The 25,350-nt window shown below is 42.4% G+C and overlaps 1 protein-coding gene across 15 annotated transcripts in view; it reads left to right on the top strand.

Moving 5' to 3' along the window:
• PHLDB1 (pleckstrin homology like domain family B member 1) overlaps window positions 1-25,350 on the top strand; it is a 185,872-nt gene that overhangs the window by 92,900 nt on the left and 67,622 nt on the right. For 14 of the 15 annotated variants that reach the window (XM_040325487.1, XM_040325480.1, XM_040325477.1 and 11 more), the window contains exons 6-9: window positions 1,133-2,193; window positions 16,132-16,410; window positions 22,754-22,897; window positions 23,093-23,230. In XM_040325487.1, coding sequence (XP_040181421.1) covers window positions 1,133-2,193; window positions 16,132-16,410; window positions 22,754-22,897; window positions 23,093-23,230 — 1,622 coding nt within the window. The remainder of the gene's footprint in view (window positions 1-1,132; window positions 2,194-16,131; window positions 16,411-22,753; window positions 22,898-23,092; window positions 23,231-25,350) is intronic. The other variant, XM_040325476.1, reaches the window with a different exon arrangement.

Below are 25,350 nucleotides of genomic sequence, written 5' to 3'. Positions count from 1 at the left end.
GTATTTTTTGGATGAATATGCACAGTATCAGTACTAAGGGGGTGTAATGGGTACAATTCCTGCAGAGAAAAAGGAATGGCTTGTTTCTCCCAATGAGCCAACACACAGCTCTGGCTGCCTGTGAATGCTGTTTTCTGGAAGATCTGAGAGACTTGGCATTACATGGGTTTGATATGATACATGATGAGTAAATGCCATTTATCCCATCATCATAGGTGTAAAATGTGGCCATTGTAGAAAGGTAAGATGCCAATCATTTTGATGTAGGAAATATAACCTCCCATGTGTTCATGAGCAGTGAAAAACTCTCTCAGTCAGTAACAGTTATAAATCCACTTAAAATTGTTAGATTCTTAAAGAGAACCAATGCTTTGCTTTTTAAGGGTAAAGCATCAGGTTCTTTTCAGGACTCCTTCAGATGGGAGATTAATCTCATCCTCTGTGCAGAGTTGCTGGCAGATGCATGTGGATCAACCCTGGAGCTGAGTGCAGGCAGCCCATAGCAGTAGATAAACATGCAGCGGCTGCAAGGATACGAGCGCATGTCAAAATTTGTAAGCAGATCTGCACTGAGGATAGGATTAATTACCTATCTGAGCCCTAAATGTTATTCACCTTTTTGTCCTCTTCTCTTAGTTTAGCCAACAGGAGGAAAAGACACCCTCCAGTATGGGGAAACGTGTCAAGAAGACTTGGAAAACAGGCTCTACCGAAGCAGTCTGCTTTGTAAGCCTTACCTGGGCACTTAAGATAATAACCCTCTTGCTTTTCTTGAGAGCCAGTTAATCTCTACATTTGGTTAGGCTATATCTACTGCAGCCTTTGCAGTGGGACAAACACATACAACTGCATGAAAGCTTCAATCAGGGTGGAATATTTCATTTGAAAAAATATTGAGGTTCTAACCTTTTTGCCTACTTCACTGCTAAAGCTAAAAAATCTAAGTTGGACGGGCATTATCTTCTTCAAAGCTGTAGTCCTTGTCAATAGACTCTGGTACTAGTATTATATGTATTTGTTTTCTGCCATACTGGACATTCAGAACATACGTTGCAAGCAGTGGTTAATCTGATGTTACACTGTCCATTAAATGCATATTCTTAGTTTTTCTAATTGTATGCTTTCCTTCCAGAAACTTTGCCCTCCTTGCTGAACGGTTCACGTGATGGATACCAAACAAGTATACCTTCGCATACGTCGCTAGTCAGCTCTATTGAGAAAAACCTTCAAGATATTATGGACTCTTTGGTTATCGAAGCCCCCCCTCTAACAAGGAAGGTGTCCCAGACATCAATTCACAGTATTTCCTCAATGTCTAATGGGAGAAGTCAGCGCTGCCTGGTTTCACCACCTACAAGTCCACTCTCCTCCAACTCTGGCTATGAAAATGCTTTTTCTTCTCCATTATCATCCTCTGGTAGTGGAAGTCTTACCAGTCCCACAGCTGGACAGGATATGGCAAACACAACAGTACCTCCAGTTGTGCCTCTTAGAACCTCAAGTTTTAGCCATTCTTTACCACATCAAACACCCACATATGGCGGCAGCAGTTTGGATTTACGATCTCTACGTGGGGGTAACAGTTCTATGCTTAGTCCACCTAGTCCAGGAAGCAGAGTAGGTGGCCTTAGTGTACCCAGCAGTCCTATCCTGAGCAGAAAATATCAACATTCACTTTTGGATAGACCTTCTAGTCCATACAGGGATACTATGTCAGTTGCAAAGAGTTTGCCTCCTGACAGTCCAAGACTAGCGCGCAAAAACATGGAAACTATAAGTATGAGAGACCTTCCCCCACCCAGTCCTTCTCTGTCACGAAAAGGGTTTCCTTGTTCTCCCAAAACTGTATCAGAAAGTCCATCAAGAGTTCCTGATAGTCCCCGTGCTACAACCCGCCGCAGAGTGGGTAGTGCAAGTTCCCCTGGTTCTGAAGACAATGTCTTCTCCAGGCAGTTTCGGGATCGTAGTCCTTCACCCTCCAGTTTTCAAGAACCTCCTCGTCGGCTGACTCCAGCCTATAGCTATGGATCACTATCCACTCCATCTGAGAGTCCAAAAGTTCAAAGAAAAGCACATGGACTGCGAGAACGCAAAAATAGCATCACTGACATCAGCGGCAATCAGGACGAACTATTGGATTACCATCGAAGACAGAGAGAAGAAAGGCTAAGAGAGCAAGAGATGGAGAGACTGGTAAGGGCAGAAGAATCTTTACATATAGTATGAAGTATGTGCCTGGGCAGTGTGTGCAGGAAAGTAGTGTGGAGGGTAGGACGGGGGCAGTATGTGCAGCAATAGAGTGCGGTGTGTACTGTATTTATTGGCATATAACACTCACTTTTTTACCCTGAAAAAAGAAGCTAAACTGTGCCTGCGTGTTATACGCAGGGGGCTGTGGAAAGTTTTTTTTTCCTGAAACTTCCCTCTTAAAGTTAGGGTGCATGTTATACGCCGATAAATACGGTATGTACAGGAGACAAGCATATTGGGTATGAAGGGGGAAATAAGTGAAGGGGAGGAGTGGGAGGTTGTGACAACCAGCAGAACAGTTTGTCTTTTTAAACCAATTGGTGCTTACTGACCTTTCAGTGGTTAGCAACAATAATGCAATTTAACTGCTGAAGGAGGGTTTTACAACAGAGGAATACAGGTTACAATTGGTATGCTACAAATTAGCCAGCTAAAGTTGAGGCAAGGCTTTCTGGTACATAGGGACTCGGGTGGTAGGGGTGTGTTGCCAGTAATGTGGAGGACCCAGACTAAAGGAAAACTAACTTTTACGCAGTTTTTTTGGTACTGTGTCATGGAGTCCCAGAACAGTGGAGGTGTTGCTGGGGTTGTGGTAGATGGGAGCAGGGCTTTGTTGCCAAGCAATGTTTACACAAGAAATGGGACAGTAAAGCTGTGGTTACTACCAGCCCAGAGTTGGGCACATAGTACACTAAATAAATATGAGATATTGTCCCAGTTGTGCTATAGATGCTATGGGGTTACTTACTGCACATGCACTGGGTACTGAAAGATAATTACACATGCACTGGATAAGGGTAAGGGATTCTGCTCATAAGCAGAAGAATTGGTAGTGAAAGGTAAAAGCATATACATTGGGTACTGAGTGCTCATGTAGGGGTTAATCTACCCTGAGGTACTGGGTGCTAAGGAGTAAACATGCAGGACAGAGTGCTAATGAGATGATGCACATGGACTGGGTGTTGAGGGGGCCGTTTCATATGCTGGGGATTGGACACTGAGGCCTCGTACACACGGACGGACAGTCCGCTGAAAACGGTCCGCCAGACATGTCCGCCCGGAGATTTCTGTCTGATGGTTTACGCTGGGATGTGGCCGCGCCTTTGCCGCAGCGACGTGGGCGGCCCTGGAAGTTCAAAGCTTCCACACATGCGTTGAATCAGTACGACGCATGCGAGGGATGGCGGTCGGTCGGACGTGTCCGGTGAGTCTGTACAGACGACTGAACACGTCCGACGGACAGGTTTCCAGCGGACAGATTTGTTAGCAGGCTAAGAAATTTTTGTCCGCTGGAAACTGTCCGATCCGCCGGACAATTGTCCGCTCTGGCCTACACACGACCGGATCTGTCCGCTGAAACTGGTCCGTCGGACCAGTTTCAGTGGATAGATCCGGTCGTGTGTACGGGGCCTGAGAGGTTTAATGGGTTCTGAGTGTTAAAGGATAAGTTTACCTTTGTAAAAAAAAAAAAATGCACATGTTTTTGCAGGTAAAAATATGTGCACTTTTTTTTTCTTTTCTAGGATAAGTTTACCTTTGTAAAAAAAAAAAATGCACATGTTTTTGCAGGTAAAAATATGTGCACTTTTTTTTTTCTTTTCTAGGATGCAAAGCATTGCACCTGCAAACAGCAGTTCTCAGGTGCAATGCAGGACTCCTGCAGACTGTCTGTGTAAGCGGTCTGCTCGTATCTCATATGAGCTGGCTGTTACACACTGACAGGAAGAAACTATGAACTACCAGAGCACTCAACAGCGCCCTGGTAGGCCATTGAGAACTACCAAAGACAGCCACAAAGGCTGTCGGTACCTGTAGTTCATTCACAGAACGCTATGAATGAAGCGGCCTGGGTGGGCAGCAAGATTGGAGAGAAGGTCCCCGGCTCGCTGTTACTAGAGGTTGCAAGTCAGGGAATGGCTACAGTAGGTGAGGAGTAACATGTTCCGAAAGGTGAACGTTTCTTTTACCAGGACCAGATACTGAGAGGATAATGCACATACTGAATACTCGACACTGGGGGATTGATGCACATACTATTGAACCAATCATATACATTGTGGACAGGTCACTGAGAGGCTAATGTTTACACTTGGGGTAGATGACAAATTCTGCAAAGGAGCTCATACACCTTTTTGAGCATCAACTCTTTTGCATTTTTTTAACTGCGCGTTTTGTCGTGTTTGATGCAGGGTTTTTTTTTTCTTATGGCAAATGCTGTTTTTGTAGTGCCATTAACAATAAATGGCAACGCAAGCAAAAGTGTTTTAAACTAATGGAATTTTGCACGCGTTGAAAGAAACACTAAAGTATGGGTTCAGCCTCACTGAGAAGCTATGAGAGAGCATTTTGAGTTTGATGGTGTGTATCTAGTCACTGCTAAATATGAGGTCTGAGCAGACAAGCCGTTCGGCTCTATTGGCAGACCCACCCCCCCTCCGCCTTCACATCTTCAATATGGTACAAGTAGCTGGAAGTGCTAGTGGACATAAATACTGCTTTGGCCATGGGCGGGCCAAGCAATAGAAATTAAATAATGTTTAGTGATTTTTATTCATAATTTTGTGAAACATTATCAAGCTGTATTATGCAACTATATTATGTTAGTTTTTCTCCTGTTAATGGAATGTGCTACATAGTACATTCCATTCCAGATTTTAATATATTTCCTTAATCATCGCTCACAAGCTGTGCTAAGCCCTTTCCCTTACATGCCTATTCATGTGTGTGACTCACCAAAGAGAAACCGGTGTTTGTGTCCTGACAACTCTCTACATGGCATACAAGAAAGCTATTCTGAATATTTTGTTTTTATAGTTTTGGTATATATGGCACAGGGCTGTCTTAATGAGAGGGCACACCTGGGCACTACCCAGGGGCCCCAGCTGCATATGAGGCCCCTGCACTTTCCCCAAAGCAGCTGGTCCTTGAGCCCATGCTGCCCTGAAATTGGGGGCTCCATGATGGCACTCAGAGTGATAGATACACAGGTGAGGCAGTCTGCCTCCTACCTACTTGATGTATGTTTACCTGCACTGTCATCACTGTAGGGGCCCCAGAGAGAGACAGCCCTGCAGATAACCATTTAATTCAGAGACGGCATTGAAAAATCTTTCTTCAGTTGCTTTTTCTTTAATAATGGAGTTAGGTTAAAGTGGAAGCAGGGCTGCTTTTAGAAATTGCAGGGCCCCATACAGCCTACCTGACAGACCCCCCCCCCCCTATAAAAATATGAACCACTTCAGCCCCGGACCATATTGCTGGTCAATGACCGGGCCACTTTTTGCGATTCGGCACTGCGTCGCTTAAACTGACAATTGCGCGGTCGTGCAACGTGGCTCCCAAACAAAATTGGCGTCCTTTTTTTTTTTTTTCACAAATAGAGCTTTCTTTTGGTGGTATTTGATCACCTCTGCGGTTTTTAGTTTTTGCGCTATAAACAAAAATAGAGCGACAATTTTGAAAAAAAATGATATTTTTTACTTTTTGCTATAATAAATATCCCCCAAAAAATATATATAAAAATATTTTTTTTCCCTCAGTTTAGGCCGATACGTATTCTTCTACATATTTTTAGTTAAAAATAAATTGCAATAAGCGTTTATTGATTGGTTTGCGCAAACGTTATAGAGTTTACAAAATAGGGGATAGTTTTATGGCATTTTTATTATTTATTTTTTTACTAGTAATGGCGGCGATCAGCAATTTTTATCGGTACTGCGACATTATGGCGGACACTTTTGACACCTTTTTGGGACCATTGGCATTTTTATAGCGATCAGTGCTATAAAATGCATTGATTACTATAAAAATGCCACTGGCCGTGAAGGAGTTAACATTAGGGGGCAAGGAAGGGGTTTATCATGTTCCCTGGGTGTGTTCTAACTGAAGGAGGGGTGGGACTGACATGAGGAAATGACAAACCGCTGTTCATACATTGTATGAACAGACGATAGGTCGTTTTTCCCCCCTGACAGGACCGGGAGCTGTGTGTTTACACACACACAGCTCCCGGTTTTCGCTCTGTAACGAGCGATCGCGGGTGCCCGTTGGTGATCACACGCGCATCGGGATCAGGGGCGAGCTGGGGGCACGCGCCTCCTGCGGCGCGCACTTGCCCCTAGTTCCCCGCTTCGCGAGATGACGTAGATCTACTTGACCTCACGCAGGGGAGCCGGCCTGCCGCCAGCTGGTCGGCAAGTAGTTAAGGGCCAGTTCACACCAGATGCAGTTTTGTGCGCTTTTGTTCTGCACTAAGAGCAAGTTCACACCAGATGCAGTTCCGTACAGTTTCGTGTGCATTTTTTAATGCACTAAAAATGCATGCACAATGTTTTCCATGTATTCCAATGGCTCTAGTTCACACCATGCAGTCAGTTTACGGTGCAGAAACTGACCGGAAACTGACTGCATGGTGTAAACTAGAGCCATTGGAATACATGGAAAACACTGTGTATGCATTTTGTGCAGAAAAAAAGCACACAGGACTGAACGGAACTGAGTCTGGTGTGAACTGGCCCTAAAAATGCATGCACAGTGTTTTCCATGTACTCCAATGGCTCCAATTCACAGCAATGCAGTCAGTTCCAGGTTCCAGTTTCCAGTCAGTTTCTGCATCGGAAACTGACTGCACTGGTGTGAACTAGAGCCATTGGAATACATGGAAAACGCTGTGCATGCATTTTTAGGGCCAGTTGACTCCACAAAAATGCATTCCTACGTTTCAGATGAGTTTTTGCTTACAGTTCACACCACACGCAGTTCCAGAGCATTTTCGATACAATTTGTTTCAGTATAGTTTTGTGCGCAAAAAAATCAGCACGCTTCGCTACATGCTCTACACTGGTGTGAACTAGAGCCATTGGAATACATGGAAAACATGCATCTTTAGTGCAGAAAAAAACGCACGGAACTGCATCTGGTGTGAACTAGAACTAAAAAAAGATTTTCACTAAAAATACACTAATATCATTATTAGCGGACACAAATACAAAATAACTTAAATTCATGCAAAATCCACAATATAAAACTATATTGAGGTAATAAATAAAGCTCTGTGTGTGAATGAGATCTTGGTGCTCATTCACATGGCTGCTGTGGCCTTTTTTTGTTGTTGGAGCTGCATGTAGGCAGCCTTTGTTACACTATGGGGACACAGCTGCAGGTCATAATATGATGGACGTGTGTGGATTCGGGTGTATTGCCCTGAACACAGACTGTGTGCATTCGGGGGGCACTCACCCATGCCTCTCAAGTTAGGTCTTGTGGCTGTGTTCGTATAGTCGCTGTGTCTTCATTAACAGGCGGCTCTGGCCACAGAAACAAACTGCTCATTCACACTGTATGGGCCAGAGAACGTGTGTGTGTGTGTGTGTGTGTGTGTGTGTTTTTTTGTTTTATTTTATTTTTATAACAATTTTTATTAAAAAAAAATTCACAATGATGTTGGGAGGGCTTTGGTAAAACCTCAGGATTCTAAACGGACCTCTAATGTCTTGCTTTTGAGACGGAGAAGGGGGCTGAAGATGTAAATTCCTCAGTCCCTTTCTCTGCGGCCTCAGCTGCACTGGTCACAGAAACTGGTCACAGAATGAAGCATGGTAGACACAGATTACTGGAACCATGTCCTGTGGTCTGATGAGACCAAGATAAACTTATTTGATTCAGATGGTGTCAAGCGTGTGTGGCAGCAACCGGGCGAGGAGTACAAAGACAAGTGCATCTTGCCTACGGTCAAGCATGGTGGTGGGAGTGTCAGTGGTGTAGACCGTAAAAAGAAAGGGAGAGAGAACTGTCCCCTGTGAAACCCCAATTTTCTTATGGCCCTATCTGACACACAGTCTTGCAAACGCACATACTGCGGTCTTCCTGTCAGGTAGTCTACAATCCATGACGTAAGGGAAACATCAACCTGTATTGCTGCTATATTCTTGCCCAAAAGACCCGGCCTGAAAGTTTTTAAAAGCACTGGAGAAGTAAAAAAACATGAATCTCAAGCCCCGTACACACGGCTGGGTTTCCCGTTGGGGAAAACTGCGGTGAGAGCTTTTGGCCGTGTGTAAGCTTCCTCGCAGTTTTCCCAACCGGAATCCCAGCGGGAAAATGGAGAACCTGCTCTCTCCTTTCCCGGCGGTTTTAAACCCGGCAGTTTTCCTATGAGGAAACCAGTCTGGAGGCATACACACGGCCGGGATTCCCGGCCAAAGCTCTCTCCACAGTTTTCCTGACGGGAAACCCGGCCGTGTGTACACAGGGAAACTTGCCGAGCAGGTTCTCGGGTTTACCCTCGGGTTTTCTCTGCAGACTTTTTACCGCAGAGAAAACCGAGCGTGTGTACAGGGCTTCACAGTGCTTGCCGACTTATCCAGGTGTGGATACATGCGTTTTTAACATGAAAATGATTGCATCCTCAACACTCAGTCTTGGCTGGTATGCAAAATGCAAAGGATCGAAACATTTACTAACCATAACTAATCTAAAACAAGTCTCTCCAAGGTCTTCATGATGTGAGAGGTCAAAGCCACTGGTCTATAATCCTTGGAGCCACAAGGACGTGGTATATTTGGCACAGGGACAAGACGGGGCATCTTCCACAACACAGGAATGCATCTACAGCTGTGTGCATTGCGCACATTTTCCACTGTTCACAAATGGGTCCCATACTATGAAACAATCCCCGTACAACAATAGTCAAATGTTCAGTCACCAAGGAGGAGCAAATTCTATATCTTTTACCTTTAACACCTCCACAAAGATCTTCATATATTCCATCTATTGTATCTTCAATACATTAACATTCACTTATTAGTCACAATGACAAACAATTTTCAAAGCATTCTGGTCATAACCAGGACTCTCTCAATATAAGACCTCCCGGCAAAGAGCTGTCTTGTCATAGCAGAGAGAAATGTTGGGTCTCTCGGGAATCATTTTTATGGCTAATAGCCAAAATCAAGCAACAGATCCATTTAGCTTTATAGTGCACCTGTTTCGAAGACCCCTTTCATACTGTGCTGCCTCTAGTGTCGGCGATAAAACGCCAATATTTTTAGCGGTGCTTTACTGTCTGATTTGCGGCGCTTCTCGGCCGCTAGCGGGCACTTTTAACCGCCGGCACTGCCCATTGATTTCAATGGGCAGGAGCGCATTAGGAGCAGTGAGTTCACCACTCCTAATGCCCTCCAAAGAAGCTGCTGGCAGGACTTTTTCTGACGCCCTGCCAGCGCACCGCTCCAGTGTGAAAGCCCTTGAGCCTGCCTGCCAGTGTAATTACTGCACCTTGTATCTGTTTTGCAGTGGCTACCAAACCAGCTGCCTTTGTTCTAAATTTAAAGCCAAAACTTTTATATTTTTACTTTTAGAGGTCATTCCTTCAGCTCCTTCTCTTTGGAAGGGCATTCCTTCACGTTTTGTCTCCTGACACAACTATAAGTGAGAGATCTCTCCAAAGAAGGGAAAACCTCTCTTGGACAGTTTTTAACAGGTTGTTGAAAAATTGTTTTGGTCCCAGTGACGATGGTCATCAGGGCATATAGACAGGATAAAGCTCCTCAGTGGGGACGCAGAATGCTATAAATATCTGGCAGGTTCTAACCCTTCCCTCTTTTGACAAGATGAATAGAGTTAGTGGATTTCTTGAAAGCTTTCCAGGACATTTAAAGGGGTTGTAAAGGAAAAATATGTTTTCCCTAAATAGCTTCCTTTACCTTAGTGCAGTCCTCCTTCACTTACCTCATCCTTCCATTTTGCTTTTAAATGTCCTTATTTCTTCTGAGAATAGCTTACTTCCTGTTCTTCTGTCTGTAACTCACCACCGTAATGCAAGGCTTTCTCCCTGGTGTGGAGAAAGCCTCTAGAGGGGGCGAGCAGGAGTGTCAGGACGCCAACTAACACACAGCTCCTTTCTCTATCTGCAAAGTAGAGAGAGTCCTGACTTGCCTGCTCGCCCCCCTCCCCCCTCAAGAGGCTTTCTTCACACCAGGAAGAAAGCCTTGCATTAGGGTGTGGAGTTACAGACAGAAGAACAGGAAGTGAGGATTTCTCAGAAGAAATAAGGACATTTAAAAGCAAATTTGAAGGATGAGGTAAGTGAAGGAGGACTGCACTAAGGTAAAGGAAGCTACAGGGAGTGCAGAATTATTAGGCAAATGAGTATTTTGACCACATCATCCTCTTTATGCATGTTGTCTTACTCCAAGCTGTATAGGCTCGAAAGCCTACTACCAATTAAGCATATTAGGTGATGTGCATCTCTGTAATGAGAAGGGGTGTGGTCTAATGACATCAACACCCTATATCAGGTGTGCATAATTATTAGGCAACTTCCTTTCCTTTGGCAAAATGGGTCAAAAGAAGGACTTGACAGGCTCAGAAAAGTCAAAAATTGTGAGATATTTTGCAGAGGGATGCAGCACTCTTAAAATTGCAAAGCTTCTGAAGCGTGATCATCGAACAATCAAGCGTTTCATTCAAAATAGTCAACAGGGTCGCAAGAAGCGTGTGGAAAAACCAAGGCGCAAAATAACTGCCCATGAACTGAGAAAAGTCAAGCGTGCAGCTGCCAAGATGCCACTTGCCACCAGTTTGGCCATATTTCAGAGCTGCAACATCACTGGAGTGCCCAAAAGCACAAGGTGTGCAATACTCAGAGACATGGTCAAGGTAAGAAAGGCTGAAAGACGACCACCACTGAACAAGACACACAAGCTGAAACGTCAAGACTGGGCCAAGAAATATCTCAAGACTGATTTTTCTAAGGTTTTATGGACTGATGAAATGAGAGTGAGTCTTGATGGGCCAGATGGATGGGCCCGTGGCTGGATTGGTAAAGGGCAGAGAGCTCCAGTCCGACTCAGACGCCAGCAAGGTGGAGGTGGAGTACTGGTTTGGGCTGGTATCATCAAAGATGAGCTTGTGGGGCCTTTTTTGGGTTGAGGATGGAGTCAAGCTCAACTCCCAGTCCTACTGCCAGTTTCTGGAAGACACCTTCTTCAAGCAGTGGTACAGGAAGAAGTCTGCATCCTTCAAGAAAACCATGATTTTCATGCAGGACAATGCTCCAGCACACGCGTCCAAGTACTCCACAGCGTGGCTGGCAAGAAAGGGTATAAAAGAAGAAAAACTAATGACATGGCCTCCTTGTTCACCTGATCTGAACCCCATTGAGAACCTGTGGTCCATCATCAAATGTGAGATTTACAAGGAGGGAAAACGGTACACCTCTCTGAACAGTGTCTGGGAGGCTGTGGTTACTGCTGCACGCAATGTTGATGGTGAACAGATCAAAACACTGACATAATCCATGGATGGCAGGCTTTTGAGTGTCCTTGCAAAGAAAGGTGGCTATATTGGTCACTGATTTGTTTTTGTTTTGTTTTTGAATGTCAGAAATGTATATTTGTGAATGTTGAGATGTTATATTGGTTTCACTGGTAAAAATAAATCATTTTATATGGGTATATATTTTTTTTTTTGTTAAGTTGCCTAATAATTCTGCACAGTAATAGTCACCTGCACACACAGATATCCCCCTAAAATAGCTAAAACTAAAAACAAACTAAAAACTACTTCCAAAAATATTCAGCTTTGATATTAATGAGTTTTTTGGGTTCATTGAGAACATGGTTGTTGTTCAATAATAAAATTAATCCTCAAAAATACAACTTGCCTAATAATTCTGCACTCCCTGTATTTAGGGAAACATTTTTTTTCCTTTACAACCCCTTTAAAGGATAAGTGGACAACGACTCCCGGAATGAGACTACTTAATTTGTAGGTCAGAGGGTCTAGAGGTTACCTGCAGCACACATATACCCCCTAAAATGAGATCCTATCGCTACTGGAAACACGGTGGATGTCACCAACGTCGTGCACCGCCGCTTTCAGCCTGACCCGTGGCTCATAGGATCTAAGGGTTATAGCTAACATTGTGCAGGGTTATGTATTGATGTTCACGAATATTTGATTGTGCACTCGACCTAGGTGCAATACTTTCCATGTTGTTACGGCAGTTTCTTCTAGCCTATGTTATGTATAGCGGCTGCGCCCGCAAATGTCAGCTCTGAGAGCACCTGTTCATTTTGAAAACCTCAATAAAATAGTTCTTTGGAAAAAAAAAAAAAAAATGTTACAGCGCTGAAAGCTGAAAATTGGACTGGGCAGGAATAGGGTGAAAGTGCCCTGTATTGAAGTGGTTAATGTAACCTCCTTTGTTCAAAATTGTTTGTTCAAAATCAGCAATAATTGCAAAAAAGTACTTAAAGGAGTTGTAAATAAAAAAAATGTTATGCTGAAATGACTGTGTACAGGGTATAGAGACATAATAGTTAACTGATTCCTTTTAAAAACGATTAAAAATAGATAAAAATCAAAAAAAAAAAAAAAAAAAAAGGATAAGTTCACCTTTGGAACATGTTACACCGTATATATTTTCTAACTCCTGCCTCTTTTGCCCCTGGTCCTCCCCTCTCTGTGACTGTGGACAGGGGTTCTTTTTCCTGCACCCGTTGTCACTTTTAAAAAACAGTGCAGGTGTACAGGGCTCCTGTGAATTAATAAGCTACAGGTACCATCTTCCACCGCCTGTGATTTACTGATCGCAAGTGCAATACTGTCCAGCAGGAAAAAATAATAAATGCATATATTTTTTTCTGCAATAATAAAAAATTATATATATATATATATATATATATATATATATATATATATATATATATATATATATATATATATATATATAAAAACATTTTTTTTTGCAAAGATGAATTTAGTCTTTAAAGCCCAGGTTAACTTCTAAGTATTGTAAGTGTCAGATTTTTGCTCCTGTGCCAGCTCAAAATTCCTGTTCCCTGCAGCGGGCAGGAGATGGTGTCTCTCTGACGCCCTCCTTCCTATCCAACACTACAGTTCTTCATTCAGCAACAGGGAGCGTAAGCATTGCCAAATGCAGAGCCGTAGTTTTCACAAGGTAGGGGGCTTTTCGGACCGCTGTAAATAGAATGCTGTGCTCCCACAGAGTGCAGCAGTCTTTAATTTATCTAGTTGAAGGGAACCAGAATACAGCTGATGCAAGATCTCTGTTAAATAACTAAATTAAGTATGGCATTTACATGCAAATGTTTTATGCAGCCGTTGTTTATCTCGTTTGTTTTACTTATAGCTTCAATTGGGCTTTAACAACATAGAATATCCAAGCTCAAACTTACCGACCAATCAGTAACCAACCAAATTGACCTGTCTAACAGTATGCGTTAGAAACAGAGGTTTAATTGCACGCATTTGCAAATGCATGTGTAAGCTGCAGGCCCCGTCAAGGCTCTCTGTGTACTGCAGTCCTAACTCTAAAATTTAAAGTCTCCTCGGTGGAAGCACATGCATGCTGATGGATAGAGGGCAGGTGACTGGAGGTAGCCCAGCTCTTCTTCAAGGGGCAGGAGCACACTAACACCCAGCACATAGAAGCAAAGGTGCCAGTGCGTTGCCTGACCACAATGACATCAATACAAAAAACAAATGTCACTGCCCCTACCTATGACTGGTCTATACAGTAAGGAGCACTGGAAAGGGCGCGTATACAAACAAAAACAACATAGAATATCCAAGCTCAAACTTACCGACCAATCAGTAACCAACCAAATTGACCTGTCTAACAGTATGCGTTAGAAACAGAGGTTTAGTTGCACGCATTTGCAAATGCATGTGTAAGCTGCAGGCCCCGTCAAGGCTCTCTGTGTACTGCAGTCCTAACTCTAAAATTTTAAATCTCCTCAGTGGAAGCACATGCATGCAACAATTGGGCTTTACTTAGTTAAAATAAAAAGGGAAAGTATTACATAAAGTACTCAACTGTTTTGTTAAAAGTGCACTTTTAAAGCTACAGGCACCATATGGCAAAGCAGTTCTGCAAATCTGATTTTGACGGAAGGAAACCAGAATTGAGCTGGTGCAGGAGCTCCATTAAAGTAATGATAAAGTCTCTCTTTTTTTTCTTTCTTTAAAAAGAAGAAACTTGTTATACTTGCCTGCTCTGGTTTCGCACAGAGCAGCCCAGATCCTTCTCGGGTTTCTCTTTGGCTCTCTTGGCCCCTCCCTCCTGTCTAGTGCCCCCACAGCAAACCGCTTACTATGGGGGTACCAGAGACGCAGCTCTGTGTGTCCATTCAGATACTGAGCCGCGGTAGAGGCACTCATGGATCTAGATGGGGTTCAGGTAAGTATGGGGGAGGGGGGCTGCTGCAAACTGATTTTTTTTTTGCATAGAATGCATTAAGGTAAAAAAAAATGCCCTTTAGAATTACTTTAAGTAACCAAAGGAAGTATGTTATTTAAATACTCATGTTTTCATGCACTCATAGTTTATCTAATTATCTGGTCATCGGGAGAAATCAAGAGGGTAATCCAGGTAGCGATAAAAGTCTGACGGAGGTTTTAACCCTTCCCTTCCTTTGACCAGATGAAGAGTGTGGCTCTCTTGAAAGCTTCTCCAGAAAACTAAAACTGGCTGTAGACTAGTAGATTTTAGGTTGAAATTTTTCATTTTACGAACCTTCATTTGATTTTAAGTTGTTAGTGGGGTTAAATTGGTAATTGTTTTCAACTGCAGTGAAAGAGCAAGATGGAAATGTTTTCTCGAACAAACTTCTAACAGTTTATTGTGGTTTTATTTCAGTAAATTCAATTTGTTCCAAAATTGAATGTTATGGACAATCAACATTTTGAAGAACTTTTGAATGTCAAGCCTTGGAATGTACTGAGCATTTTTTTTACGAACACAAATTCCAATATCTGCTAGTAATATAGGCAGCTTTAAAGCCTAAGGCTCTAATACATGGGTTGAATCTCGAAAGAGTTCTAAGAATTGTCGTTTGAATTTTGCACCATTAGTGGGCTACAGCAACAGCCGATTTGTGTGTGGCCATCGAATTGGATTTTTTTTTTAAACCAAACGATTTTCTAATCAATGATTGGAAACTCGCAAGAAAAGTAATCTAAAAATAAAATGTAAAAGAAAAGAAAATTCCTGGAAAGATTCCCAGCCAGGAAAATAATTTTCTGTAGCAACAGGAGCTGAAATTAAAGGCTTGGTTGGTCGAATTTCTAAATTAACGGTGGCACCATCGGATTACAAAACGCATGAAATGTTTGATTTTTTTTTTAAAGAAAATTCTATCGAAATTCGACCATGTATGGCCAGTCTAATTCTAGTGTCACTTTAAACTAATGTTTTAAACATTGCAAAGTGTCAGAGGTGCCTTATTTCACCTATTAATTTTAGCCTATTGTAAAGTGTCAAATTTTAGCTCCTGTGCCAGCTCAAAATTCCTGTGAGCTGTCCTCAGCTGGGGATGGTGTCTCTCTGACATGCCCCCTCCTGCCTGTCCAACACTACAGCTCTTCATTCAGGGAGCATAAGCATTTCCGATTGAAGAGCCGTGGCTTTCACAAGGTAGGGGGCTTGTCAGACCGCTGGAAATAGAACGCTGTGCTCAGTGTGCAACAGTCTTTATTTTAAGCTAGTCAAAGGGAACCAGAATTGAGTTGGTGCAGGATCTCCGTTAAATTATTTTAATTAAGTATGGCACCTAAATACTCCATCCATAGTTTATCCCATTTGTTTAAGTTGCGTCTACAATTGGGCTTTACCTGGACAAAAAATAAATAAAAAATTACCACGTACAATGCTCAGCTGTTTTGTTAGTGCACATTTAAAGCTACATCCACCTAATGGAGAATTTCAGCAATTCTATAATCTATCTGATTTTGACATTTAAAAAAAAAATGTTGTCTATAAAATCACAAGCCACTGGGAAAAAAAAAGTTATTTTATTTTATATAGATAAATAGTAGTGTTCTACCACTCAAAAATGTGCATTTTGTTTCCGTCAGGAGCGGCAGAGGCTGGAGACCATTCTGAATTTGTGTGCTGAATACAGTAAGTCCGAAGAAACCACTCCGCCTGCTCAGCTACAAGAATCTCAGGCCTTTATGTCGTTGGGTGCCAATGTTGAAAGGACTTCACCGTTACACTGTCGAAGACCATCGTGGGATGGTAGTCTAGGGAACAGCCACGAAAATACTGGGAGCCTGGTGAAATTGAGGGGAGGACACCATGAGGAAGAAGCTCAAAAAGAAGAAAATAGCAGCACAGAGAGTACCCAGCATGAAGTGAGTGTATCGTTTTTAAGCTTTGTTTTAACCAGCCTTGAAGGTCTTATTAATGTTTTTGCATTGTGGTCAAGAGGGGATAAAAGGGCAACAAGAGTTGCAATGGTTTATGCAGTAGGCTTACTGACTGTTCCCATGATATAATCTACAATAAAAAGTAGTGCAGTTGTCTTAAAGTGAGCCTATACTGTTATTAAATGTGCTATACACCTTTTTTTATTTGTAAGAGTCACCTCGATACTAGACAGATATTACCTAACAATACATAGTCCTCTACTGCAGAGCGCCACGCTATGAAAGTCCAACTTTCTGAATGTGCACCAACTGCATGACTGTCAAGAGTCTGGTGATAGGCTGTTTAAGCACTGGGTGCTTTTACAAAGATTGGCTGGGGCGTGCCTACTGGGCCACATACCCCATAGGTTAGGTGAGTTCAGCAGGTTGTGACTATGCTTTACAGAGAAAAAAAGTTTACTTCAAGTTACCATCTGGTAGCTGTTGGTAATGGAAAGGATTTTAACGGAGAATGGCCAAATTTGTCAGTCAAAACTAAGCCCTTGTAAATACTGTAAATGACAGATAATGGTCACCGGCATGTAGCAGCAAAAACATGCTCCTCCTTTTGTGATATATCAAGCCCTGTATTATAGCAGCTTTCCTAATCAAGGAAATAGTTAGAGGCTCTATAGGAAGAGAAAACGGGATAGAGATAGAGGGGACCGCTAGCGTTTACTTTTACTTAGAGGTATACACATAGGTGGTCCTAATGTGAGCTCTTGGGCACCAGATATATGTTAAACCTATTTAATATTGCCCCGGGTATGTGCTCTACACAATAACAAGATTTTGCTTTTGTTTGCATGAAAATACGGCTCTAATGACCAAATTATTTTACCTTGGGTGAAGGTTTAAAGAAAACCTTTACTGATAAAGTATAGAGATTAAACAGTAGATCTCAAAATGCTAGCTGCCTGGTTGCTATGCTGATCCAAACACTGACCTGTAGACAGGCGTTGAATTCTAAAGCAGCCTTAAATGGTATTAACTCTCCTATAGGCTAAAGCCCCTATACACACGGGCCAAATGCCGGGCGGTATCAGCTAGTTTCTATTGAATCAGTTAGGCCGGCTTCTGTCGAAGGGGCATGACTAAAAAAAGGTCTGACTCCCAATCAGCGCCAATGGCTGAGAGCACTGACCGGAGTGTTCTAGCGGAGCGGCCGCCCCCCCCCCCCCCCTTGTAAAAAAAAACAAGGCTGAAATGGGAAATTTTGTATGGAAACTTGGCAAATGATCTACATTGCTGAAATTCCCTGATTACAGAGATATCGGGATATAATACTGTTCAACAACCTGGCTGTTGAATACAAAGTGCAGGAAATCCACTATGTTCAGCAATATAAAAATATTTAGCTGCTACTATTATCATTGATTTGTTTCTGGAGTTCAGTAATGAGAGTTTTCCATATTAGCACAAGTGTGCCTCTGGAACAAGAGGAATATATTGAATGGATTGCCCTACCTATCTATTACTTTCCAAACATACTAGGTGGGTGAAAAAAAATGTCAGAACCTCTGGCAGAAAAAGCAGCATAAAAAAAAGCTCACAGTAGCTTGTATTGCACAAGAGTTTATGGGCATTTGGCTTCATAAATGATTTTCCAAAACATTCCCCTGCTAATTTTTTCATTATAACCACTTACCAACCGCTTAACTGGGGAAATATGTCATTACTTTGACCTTAAATACAGTTTTCTCTCAAACGACCCATCCTGCCGCTTTCTGGTGGTCCCCGAGCTTACCTAGGCAATCAGTAGCTCCGGGAACCGATCCGGCACTGGCAGCGGCTGTCCACAGAGATGAGCGAAGGACAGATGGCCTCTGCTCATCTCTGTGGCCTAGGAGGACTGGAGCGATGTCATCACTTACAGTTCTGGTCCTATGTAGACAAGATCATTAAAGGAAAAAAATATATTTCTTAAAGCAAAACCCCAGATCTCTCCATAAAGAGGACCTCTCATGCTGTATTGGTATTGCAAGGGATGTGAGTATTTCCGGCGATAGCAATAAGTGAGCAGTGCCGGGCCAATTAGAAAATGCAGCGTGCTTTCCACATGCGCAGTTTTTGTGGCCGGTTTTCCTTAAGTGTGATGACAGTGGCAGCATCCGACAACCGGTCCGAAAATCGAGTGCTGACATCGCCGGCTCCCCGGACATGTAAGTGTCCATATATTAAAAAATCAGCAGCTACAGTATTTAAAGATGCTGACTTGTATATAGTATATATAAAAAAAAAAATTACCAGACGGAACTCCTATTTAAGTAACAGTTTAGAAGACTTGTCTCCTGCAAACACACAAGGCCTGATATGTTATCCTACAGTGAGGGGGGAAAAAAGTACTTGATCCCCTGCTGATTTTGTACGTTTGCCTACTGACAAAGAAATGATCAGTCTATAATTTTAATGGTAGGTTTAATTTAAGAGACGGAATAACCACAAAATCCATCAAAACACATTTCAAAAAAGTTGATTTGCATTTTAATGAGCGAAATATGTATTTGACCCCCTTCGCAAAACATAACTTGGTACTTGGTGGCAAAACCCTTGTTGGCAATCACAGAGGTCAGATGTTTCTTGTAGTTGGCCACCAGGTTTGCACACATCTCAGGAGGGATGTTGTCCCACTTCTCTTTGCAGATCCTCATTAAGGCTTTGAGGCTGACGTTTGGTAACTTCCGCCACATATTTTCTATGGTCAAGAGACTGGCTAGGCCACTTCAGGACCTTAATGTGCTTCTTCTTGGACCACTCCTTTGTTGCCTTGGCCATGTGTTTTGGGTCATTGTCAAGCTGAAATACCCATCCATGACCCATTTTCAATGCCCTGGCTGAGGGAAGGAGGTTCTCTCCCAAGATTTGACGCTACATGGCCACGTCCATCGTCCCTTTGATGCGGTGAAGTTGTCCTGACCTCTTAACCGAAACACACCCCCAAAGCATAATGTTTCCACCTCCCATGTTTGACAGTGGGGATGGTGTTCTTGGGGTCATAAGCAGCATTCCTCCTCTTCCAAACACGGCGATATGAGTTGATGCCAAAGAGCTCGATTTTGGTCTCCTCTGACCACAAAACTTTCACCCAGTTCTCCTCTGAATCATTCAGATGTTCATTAGAAAACTTCAGACGGACCTGTATGTGCTTTCCTTTCCATGCGGGCGCTGCAGCATTTCAGTCCTTTACGGTGTAGTGTGTTACCAATTGTTTTCTTGGTGACTATGGTCCCAGCTGCCTTGAGATCATGGACAAGATTCTCCTGTGTAGTTCTGGGCTGATTCCCAACCATTGTCGTGATCATTGAAACTTCACGAGGTGAGATCTTGCATGGAACCCCAGACTGAAGGAGATTGACATTTTTTTGTTTCTTTTTGCGAATAATTGCACCAATTGTTCTCACCAAGCTGCTTGGTGATGGTCTTGTAGGGCTACAATCCTTGTCCTTGAGATCCTTGGACAGCTCTTTGTTCTTGCCCATGGTAGAGAGATTGGAATCTGATTGCTTCTGTGGACTGGTGTCTTTTATACAGGTAACAAGCTGAGATTGAGAGCACTTGCTTTAAGCGAGTGCTCCTAAGTGTTACCTGTATAGGAGACACCTGGGAGCCAGAAGTCTTGCTGATTGATAGGGGATCAAATACTTATCTCCCGCATTAAAATGCAAATCAATTTATAACTTTTTTTTTTAAATGCATTATTCTGGATATTTTTGCTGTTCTGTCTCTCTCACTGTTAAAAAAAAAACTACCATTAAAATTATAGACCGATGATTTCTTTGTCAGTGGGCAAATGTACAAAATCACAGGGGGATCAAATACTTTTTTCCCCTCACTGTATCTCTACACACAATCACGCATAAGTGCTGCACGGATAAGCAAAATGTATGCTCATGGATATTATCATGAGTGCACAGGCTACATAGTATATGCACAGATTTATTATGCAAGGGTGGTTTTCTTTTGAGTGCAAGCTCCACCTCATAATATGTAGGAATAAAACCACATCTAGTACACTCGGATATCTTTCCCCCAAAAAAAACCTCTTAAACATTATATTACTTTTTGTGAGTCACTATTAAAATGAAGTGAATGGTTTTATGTTTGTTCTGTTCATGAAAACCCTTGGCTATAGTCTATATTGTAAGTATAATGTCTAAAAAAGACCAAAGTACCTAAATGTGGTTTTCCATTGTTCCGTGTTTCCCTGAATTGCAGTCACACTATTAATCGGCACATTATGCTCTGCCTTCTATGATTTGGTGTACAGGGAACATTATTGCCTCCATTGCCATGCTCATGTTGTGGAAGGCTGAGCTACCAGGAACAATGCGCATTTGTGTCTCAGTCAGGCGAGTAGCTATTATTTTGGAGCTTGAATTCCGAATTCAATAAACAACTAGACTGTATGTATGAGCTGAGATTTTCTACATTTTTATGTGGTTAGGCGAGGAATACCATGTGGGCCTCACTGAGCTGAATGTGACTGTTTTAGATGCTGGGGAATTGAGGAGTGTCTGGAGATGGGGCTAAATACAATGATTTATCTTCCTTTTTACAGTAATGCCCAGAAATCCTTTGTTATCTTGGCGTGGTGAATAATCCCCTTACAAATTGGTTGCAACACAACCTTGTACTGCAAAACCTTGGTTTGCGAGCATAATTCGTTCCAGAAACATGCTTGTAATCCAAAGCACTTGTATATCAAAGCATTTTTTTTACAGGGTATAAAAGAAGAGAGGCACCTCTAAGTGTAGCAATAAATTGCTAAATGTTATACCTTCATTAAATGTAACCATATTGCTACACTTAGAGGCTCCTCTCGTCTTTTTTTATACTCAGTTGTGACATGACGCTACTCAAGACATCGCTTGTATATCAAAACATTTTTGCTTGTCTTGAAAAACGCTCTTAAACCAAGGTTTTACTGTATATGTTTAGTGCAGTTTAAGTGTATCCAAAAAAAAATGGGGGGAATAGACCCCAAGGAATGGAAAGCGGGTAATAGATGCGACCATGAGGTTGTTACACGGACATGTTGACACTCATTCGAATTTTGTCTGAAGTATATCTAAACATAAAGCAAAGCTTTTTAGTATATTGCAACTTGCTAGTCTTTAGATGTGAAGAGCGTGGTGTCATTACCCTGTCCCTCCACCTCGTCCAATCGGAGAATGCCTTGCATTCATTCAGGAAATGCAAGGCACTCTGAATGGTGCTGAGCGGCCAACCTTCTATGTTAAGAATACAGCAGGGCAGGTGCTCGGCGTGGGGCCCAGAAGCAAATGCAGATCATTGGAGTAGTGGTGTCTACTTCAGTGATCTCCAGCTTTTAGAGGAATCGGCCTGACCAGTTTTGGCATAGGCATGGCTACATTGGTCCAAGCTGGACCAATGTATCTGTATATGAAATATCCATACTTGGAATTCTTTTATTATGCATTTTTATGTTCAACAAAAATACTGAATAGTTTAGAATTCCTCCAAAAAGCAGGTAATTAAAGAAGCACAATTTATATAGTAATTTTAAAGGTCACAATTTTTTTTTTTTTTTTTCTATCGGTTAGTATCAAAACCCATAAACACAGATGTAATATTTAGCAGCTTACCGTTCCTTAGGGCTCTTTCACACGAGCGGACCGTATGTACGCTTTTTCATCCATCCGTACTGTATACGGATGAAAGAGGGACATACATTGGTCCTTAATGAGATTGCGGGTGTCAGCGGTTGAACATCCGCTGACACCCGATCTCGCCCGGTGCCACAATCCTCCGATTCTGCAGACGGAGGAAAACCCTATTTTTCCCATCCGTCATCGGGTCGGGTGAACACGGACAGACTGTCCTTGTTCATCCAATCCCCCCCATAGGGGAGAGTGGAGAAAAGACAGGGCGGTCCCTGCACAGTGTGCGGGGAACGCCCTGTCATCCGCCGGCTCAGCGGGGATTAACGGAGCGATCCCGGCTGAGCAAGTGGAGGTTTACGCCGGCGGATCATCACTGATCCACCCCGTGTGAAAGAGCCCTTAGATGTGATGGCTAGGTTACATTTGCTTTCTTTTTTCAGGCTTATTTACCTTTTATTTTTATCTAGTGATAATGCCAGTAATATACCTTTTTATGTTCTACAGTAGTTGAGCGGCATTGTCCTCCTAGGACAGGAAGTGTATAAGACCTTGTTAACACGGGGCGCACTAAAGCAAACACCCGTGGAGGGTAACATCTTGGCTGTTTTTTTGGAACTTTCCCATTTGCGTATCATGTATTTTTAATGTACATTCTGTCGTTTTAGCAGGAAGACTCTGCAGCAACAGGAGATGTAAACTCCGACCTGCGAACTCTGGAGGAACAGCGGAGAACAACAATAAATCGCATAGAACAACTGAAGAACCGAGTGACAGATCTTGAGAGACAATTGCAAGAAAGTGCTCGAGAGGTTGGGAAACATCCAGATAGGGACCAAGAAGTTTTGTGCATTGGGGAAAAAAATGAGACCATATAATATTGCATGAGCTGTTTTGCCCTTTAATTTGTATGACAATAGTTTGATTTCTTAAGTAGAGGGGAAATGGTTTTCATGTTGAGGAAATGTTAGACACATCTGTTGCTTGTCCTTTCTTCCACTATGTAGGCAGAGATGGAGCGTGCTTTACTTCAGGGAGAAAGGGAGTCTGAGCTCTCCCAGTTGCAGCAAGAACAGCGAATAGTTCAGCAACTACAAGACAATCTTAATGTCCTGGAAAATGATATTCAGAAGGAAAAGGAGAAGGTACTAGACATGTTGTAAAGTGATTGTGCCCCATGTTTGGGGAATACACTCTCTCTCCCTTGTATTCTGTCCTTCTGTCTTCACTCTTTTTTTCAGCTCCTTATTGTTCTCCTTCAATTCCAATTACCCCACAGAAAGGTAGAACATTTTTTTTCATAAAATATTTTGTACGGTTCCTATCCACTGATTACTTGTGTATAGAAACCTTATTCTAATAATTCAGTGCCAGAGAGGCCTGCAACAATTGTACTTTGTAAGATTGCCGAAAGGTAGCACTACTGTTCCTCTTTTTTAAATGTGAAGCTTCCCTTGTGCTGCTTGCTGAAGTTTTATTTGAAATCCATTGCCCTTTGATCTCCAGCAACCACTTTTACCTCTGCAGTTGCAATCCTCTAGTAATGCTGCAAGGGTTAATAGAGCTGAGGGACCTGTCGGGCATTCATCAAGCATGCTGACTATACCTGTCTTTTCTGCCCCCTCCTCCAATCAAAGAAGCTGTCCTATAACTTCCATGAATAAAAAGTGTTCTTTTCATTGATAGAAGCTATAGTACAGCTTCAATGAATGGAGGAGGGGGCAGAAAGGGCAGGCTGGATAAGTGCTTGTGACGGGTCCCTCAGCTGAGTTGCCCCCGGCGGCACCAGATTATTACAGCTTCGGGGGTGGAGAGATCAGAGGACAGAAGATTTCATTTAAAAACACAGTCAGTAGCCCAAAGGACATGTCATATTGACTTCAAGTACTGTCCGTTATGCTGACTTTATTTATTTATTTGTTTTTACGAATTTTGGACCAAATATAATCTGCCTCTGTGCTTATGCAGAGCAAAGTGACACAAAGCGAAAGAACACTTGCTGATCCTTATTTTCGCCATGCTTCCTTGCCATTCTGTTGCCATGTCAGAACCCTTAGAAAAATGTCCAGGTCTTTGGGGATTGAAGGAGCACGTGAGCGTGTTTTGGCCTAAGCATCCATTCACCATGCCCGAACAGTGTCACATGAGGGAGGGTAAGAAGACCTTCCAATGTAAGGGACATGGACTTTAACCAGAATGGAGTGGCAAGAAGTGTGGGGAAGGTCCGTATCTGCGAGTCGGGAGAAATTCTTTCAAGAAATCTGGTCACTTTGCCCTGAATAGGAAAGTGATCAGGTATCTTTGCCTGTGGCCATTCCAATTTTTGATCTGATCCATTCCCCTTACTAAGTAGTTTACACTTGGAGTGTAATTCTTGTGTACAGACGCAGCTTGAAGGAGTTCAATAAACATAAACCAAGCAAAGGAACAATATACTTGGCTAGCACATACATATACTTCTTTGTACAGCAAAATGTGTATTTAGATTTTTTTCTTGTAATAGTTTTATTGTTTGACTCAGAATGAGCTATTTGACAAAAATAGAGCAATAACTCCTGCCAGATCTCTTTTTCTATTACCATCTTTAAAAAGGTACTATGGGCAAAAATGAGAATGACATACAGTATACTGTATATACATAAATGCTTAAGTCTATCACTAGTATTAGCACAGCAGTTTTTGGTTTTCTCCATTCCCCATGTGACATAATTGTATTACCCGTTGGTCCTGCCAGAAGATTCCTGTAATAAGATATTCCTGTGCTTGAATCACAATGGCTTCTAGATGTATATAATCCATCAGGTGCTAAAGAGGGGTGAGCACATGTTAACACACAAAATTCTGGTTGAACCCTCTGCACACTGCTCTATACCCTTTCTAGCAAACGTTGGGGAGGCACAGGGATTTTCATTTCGCATATATTGCAATACATGTTCAAGCTGGCCAACTGCATCACAGTAGTTCCTTTATGGCCAGTCCCTACTCTACTCTGCAAAATACAAATGCTCCAGTGGTAGTTTTTTTTGCAATTTTGCTAGAAAGGGTATATTGCAGTGTGCAAAGGACTTCTACAGAATTCTTTGCTAGACGTCACTTTTTACACAAAAAGTGAAAAGTTAACCTATTTACTGGCAGAATAAACCTGTAATAAAACTATTAATGGGGAACTCCATGAATAATGCTGTTAACACGGGTTGAATTACTAAAACTGGAAAGTGCTAAGTCTGATGCAGATGGGCATGGTAGCCAATCGGCTTCTAATTTT

Source organism: Rana temporaria, chromosome 10 (assembly GCF_905171775.1).
Source record: "Rana temporaria chromosome 10, aRanTem1.1, whole genome shotgun sequence".
NCBI classification, from domain to species: Eukaryota; Metazoa; Chordata; class Amphibia; order Anura; family Ranidae; genus Rana; species Rana temporaria.
Note: the sequence above shows the minus strand (reverse complement) of the source record. Positions and strands in the feature narration are given on the sequence as shown.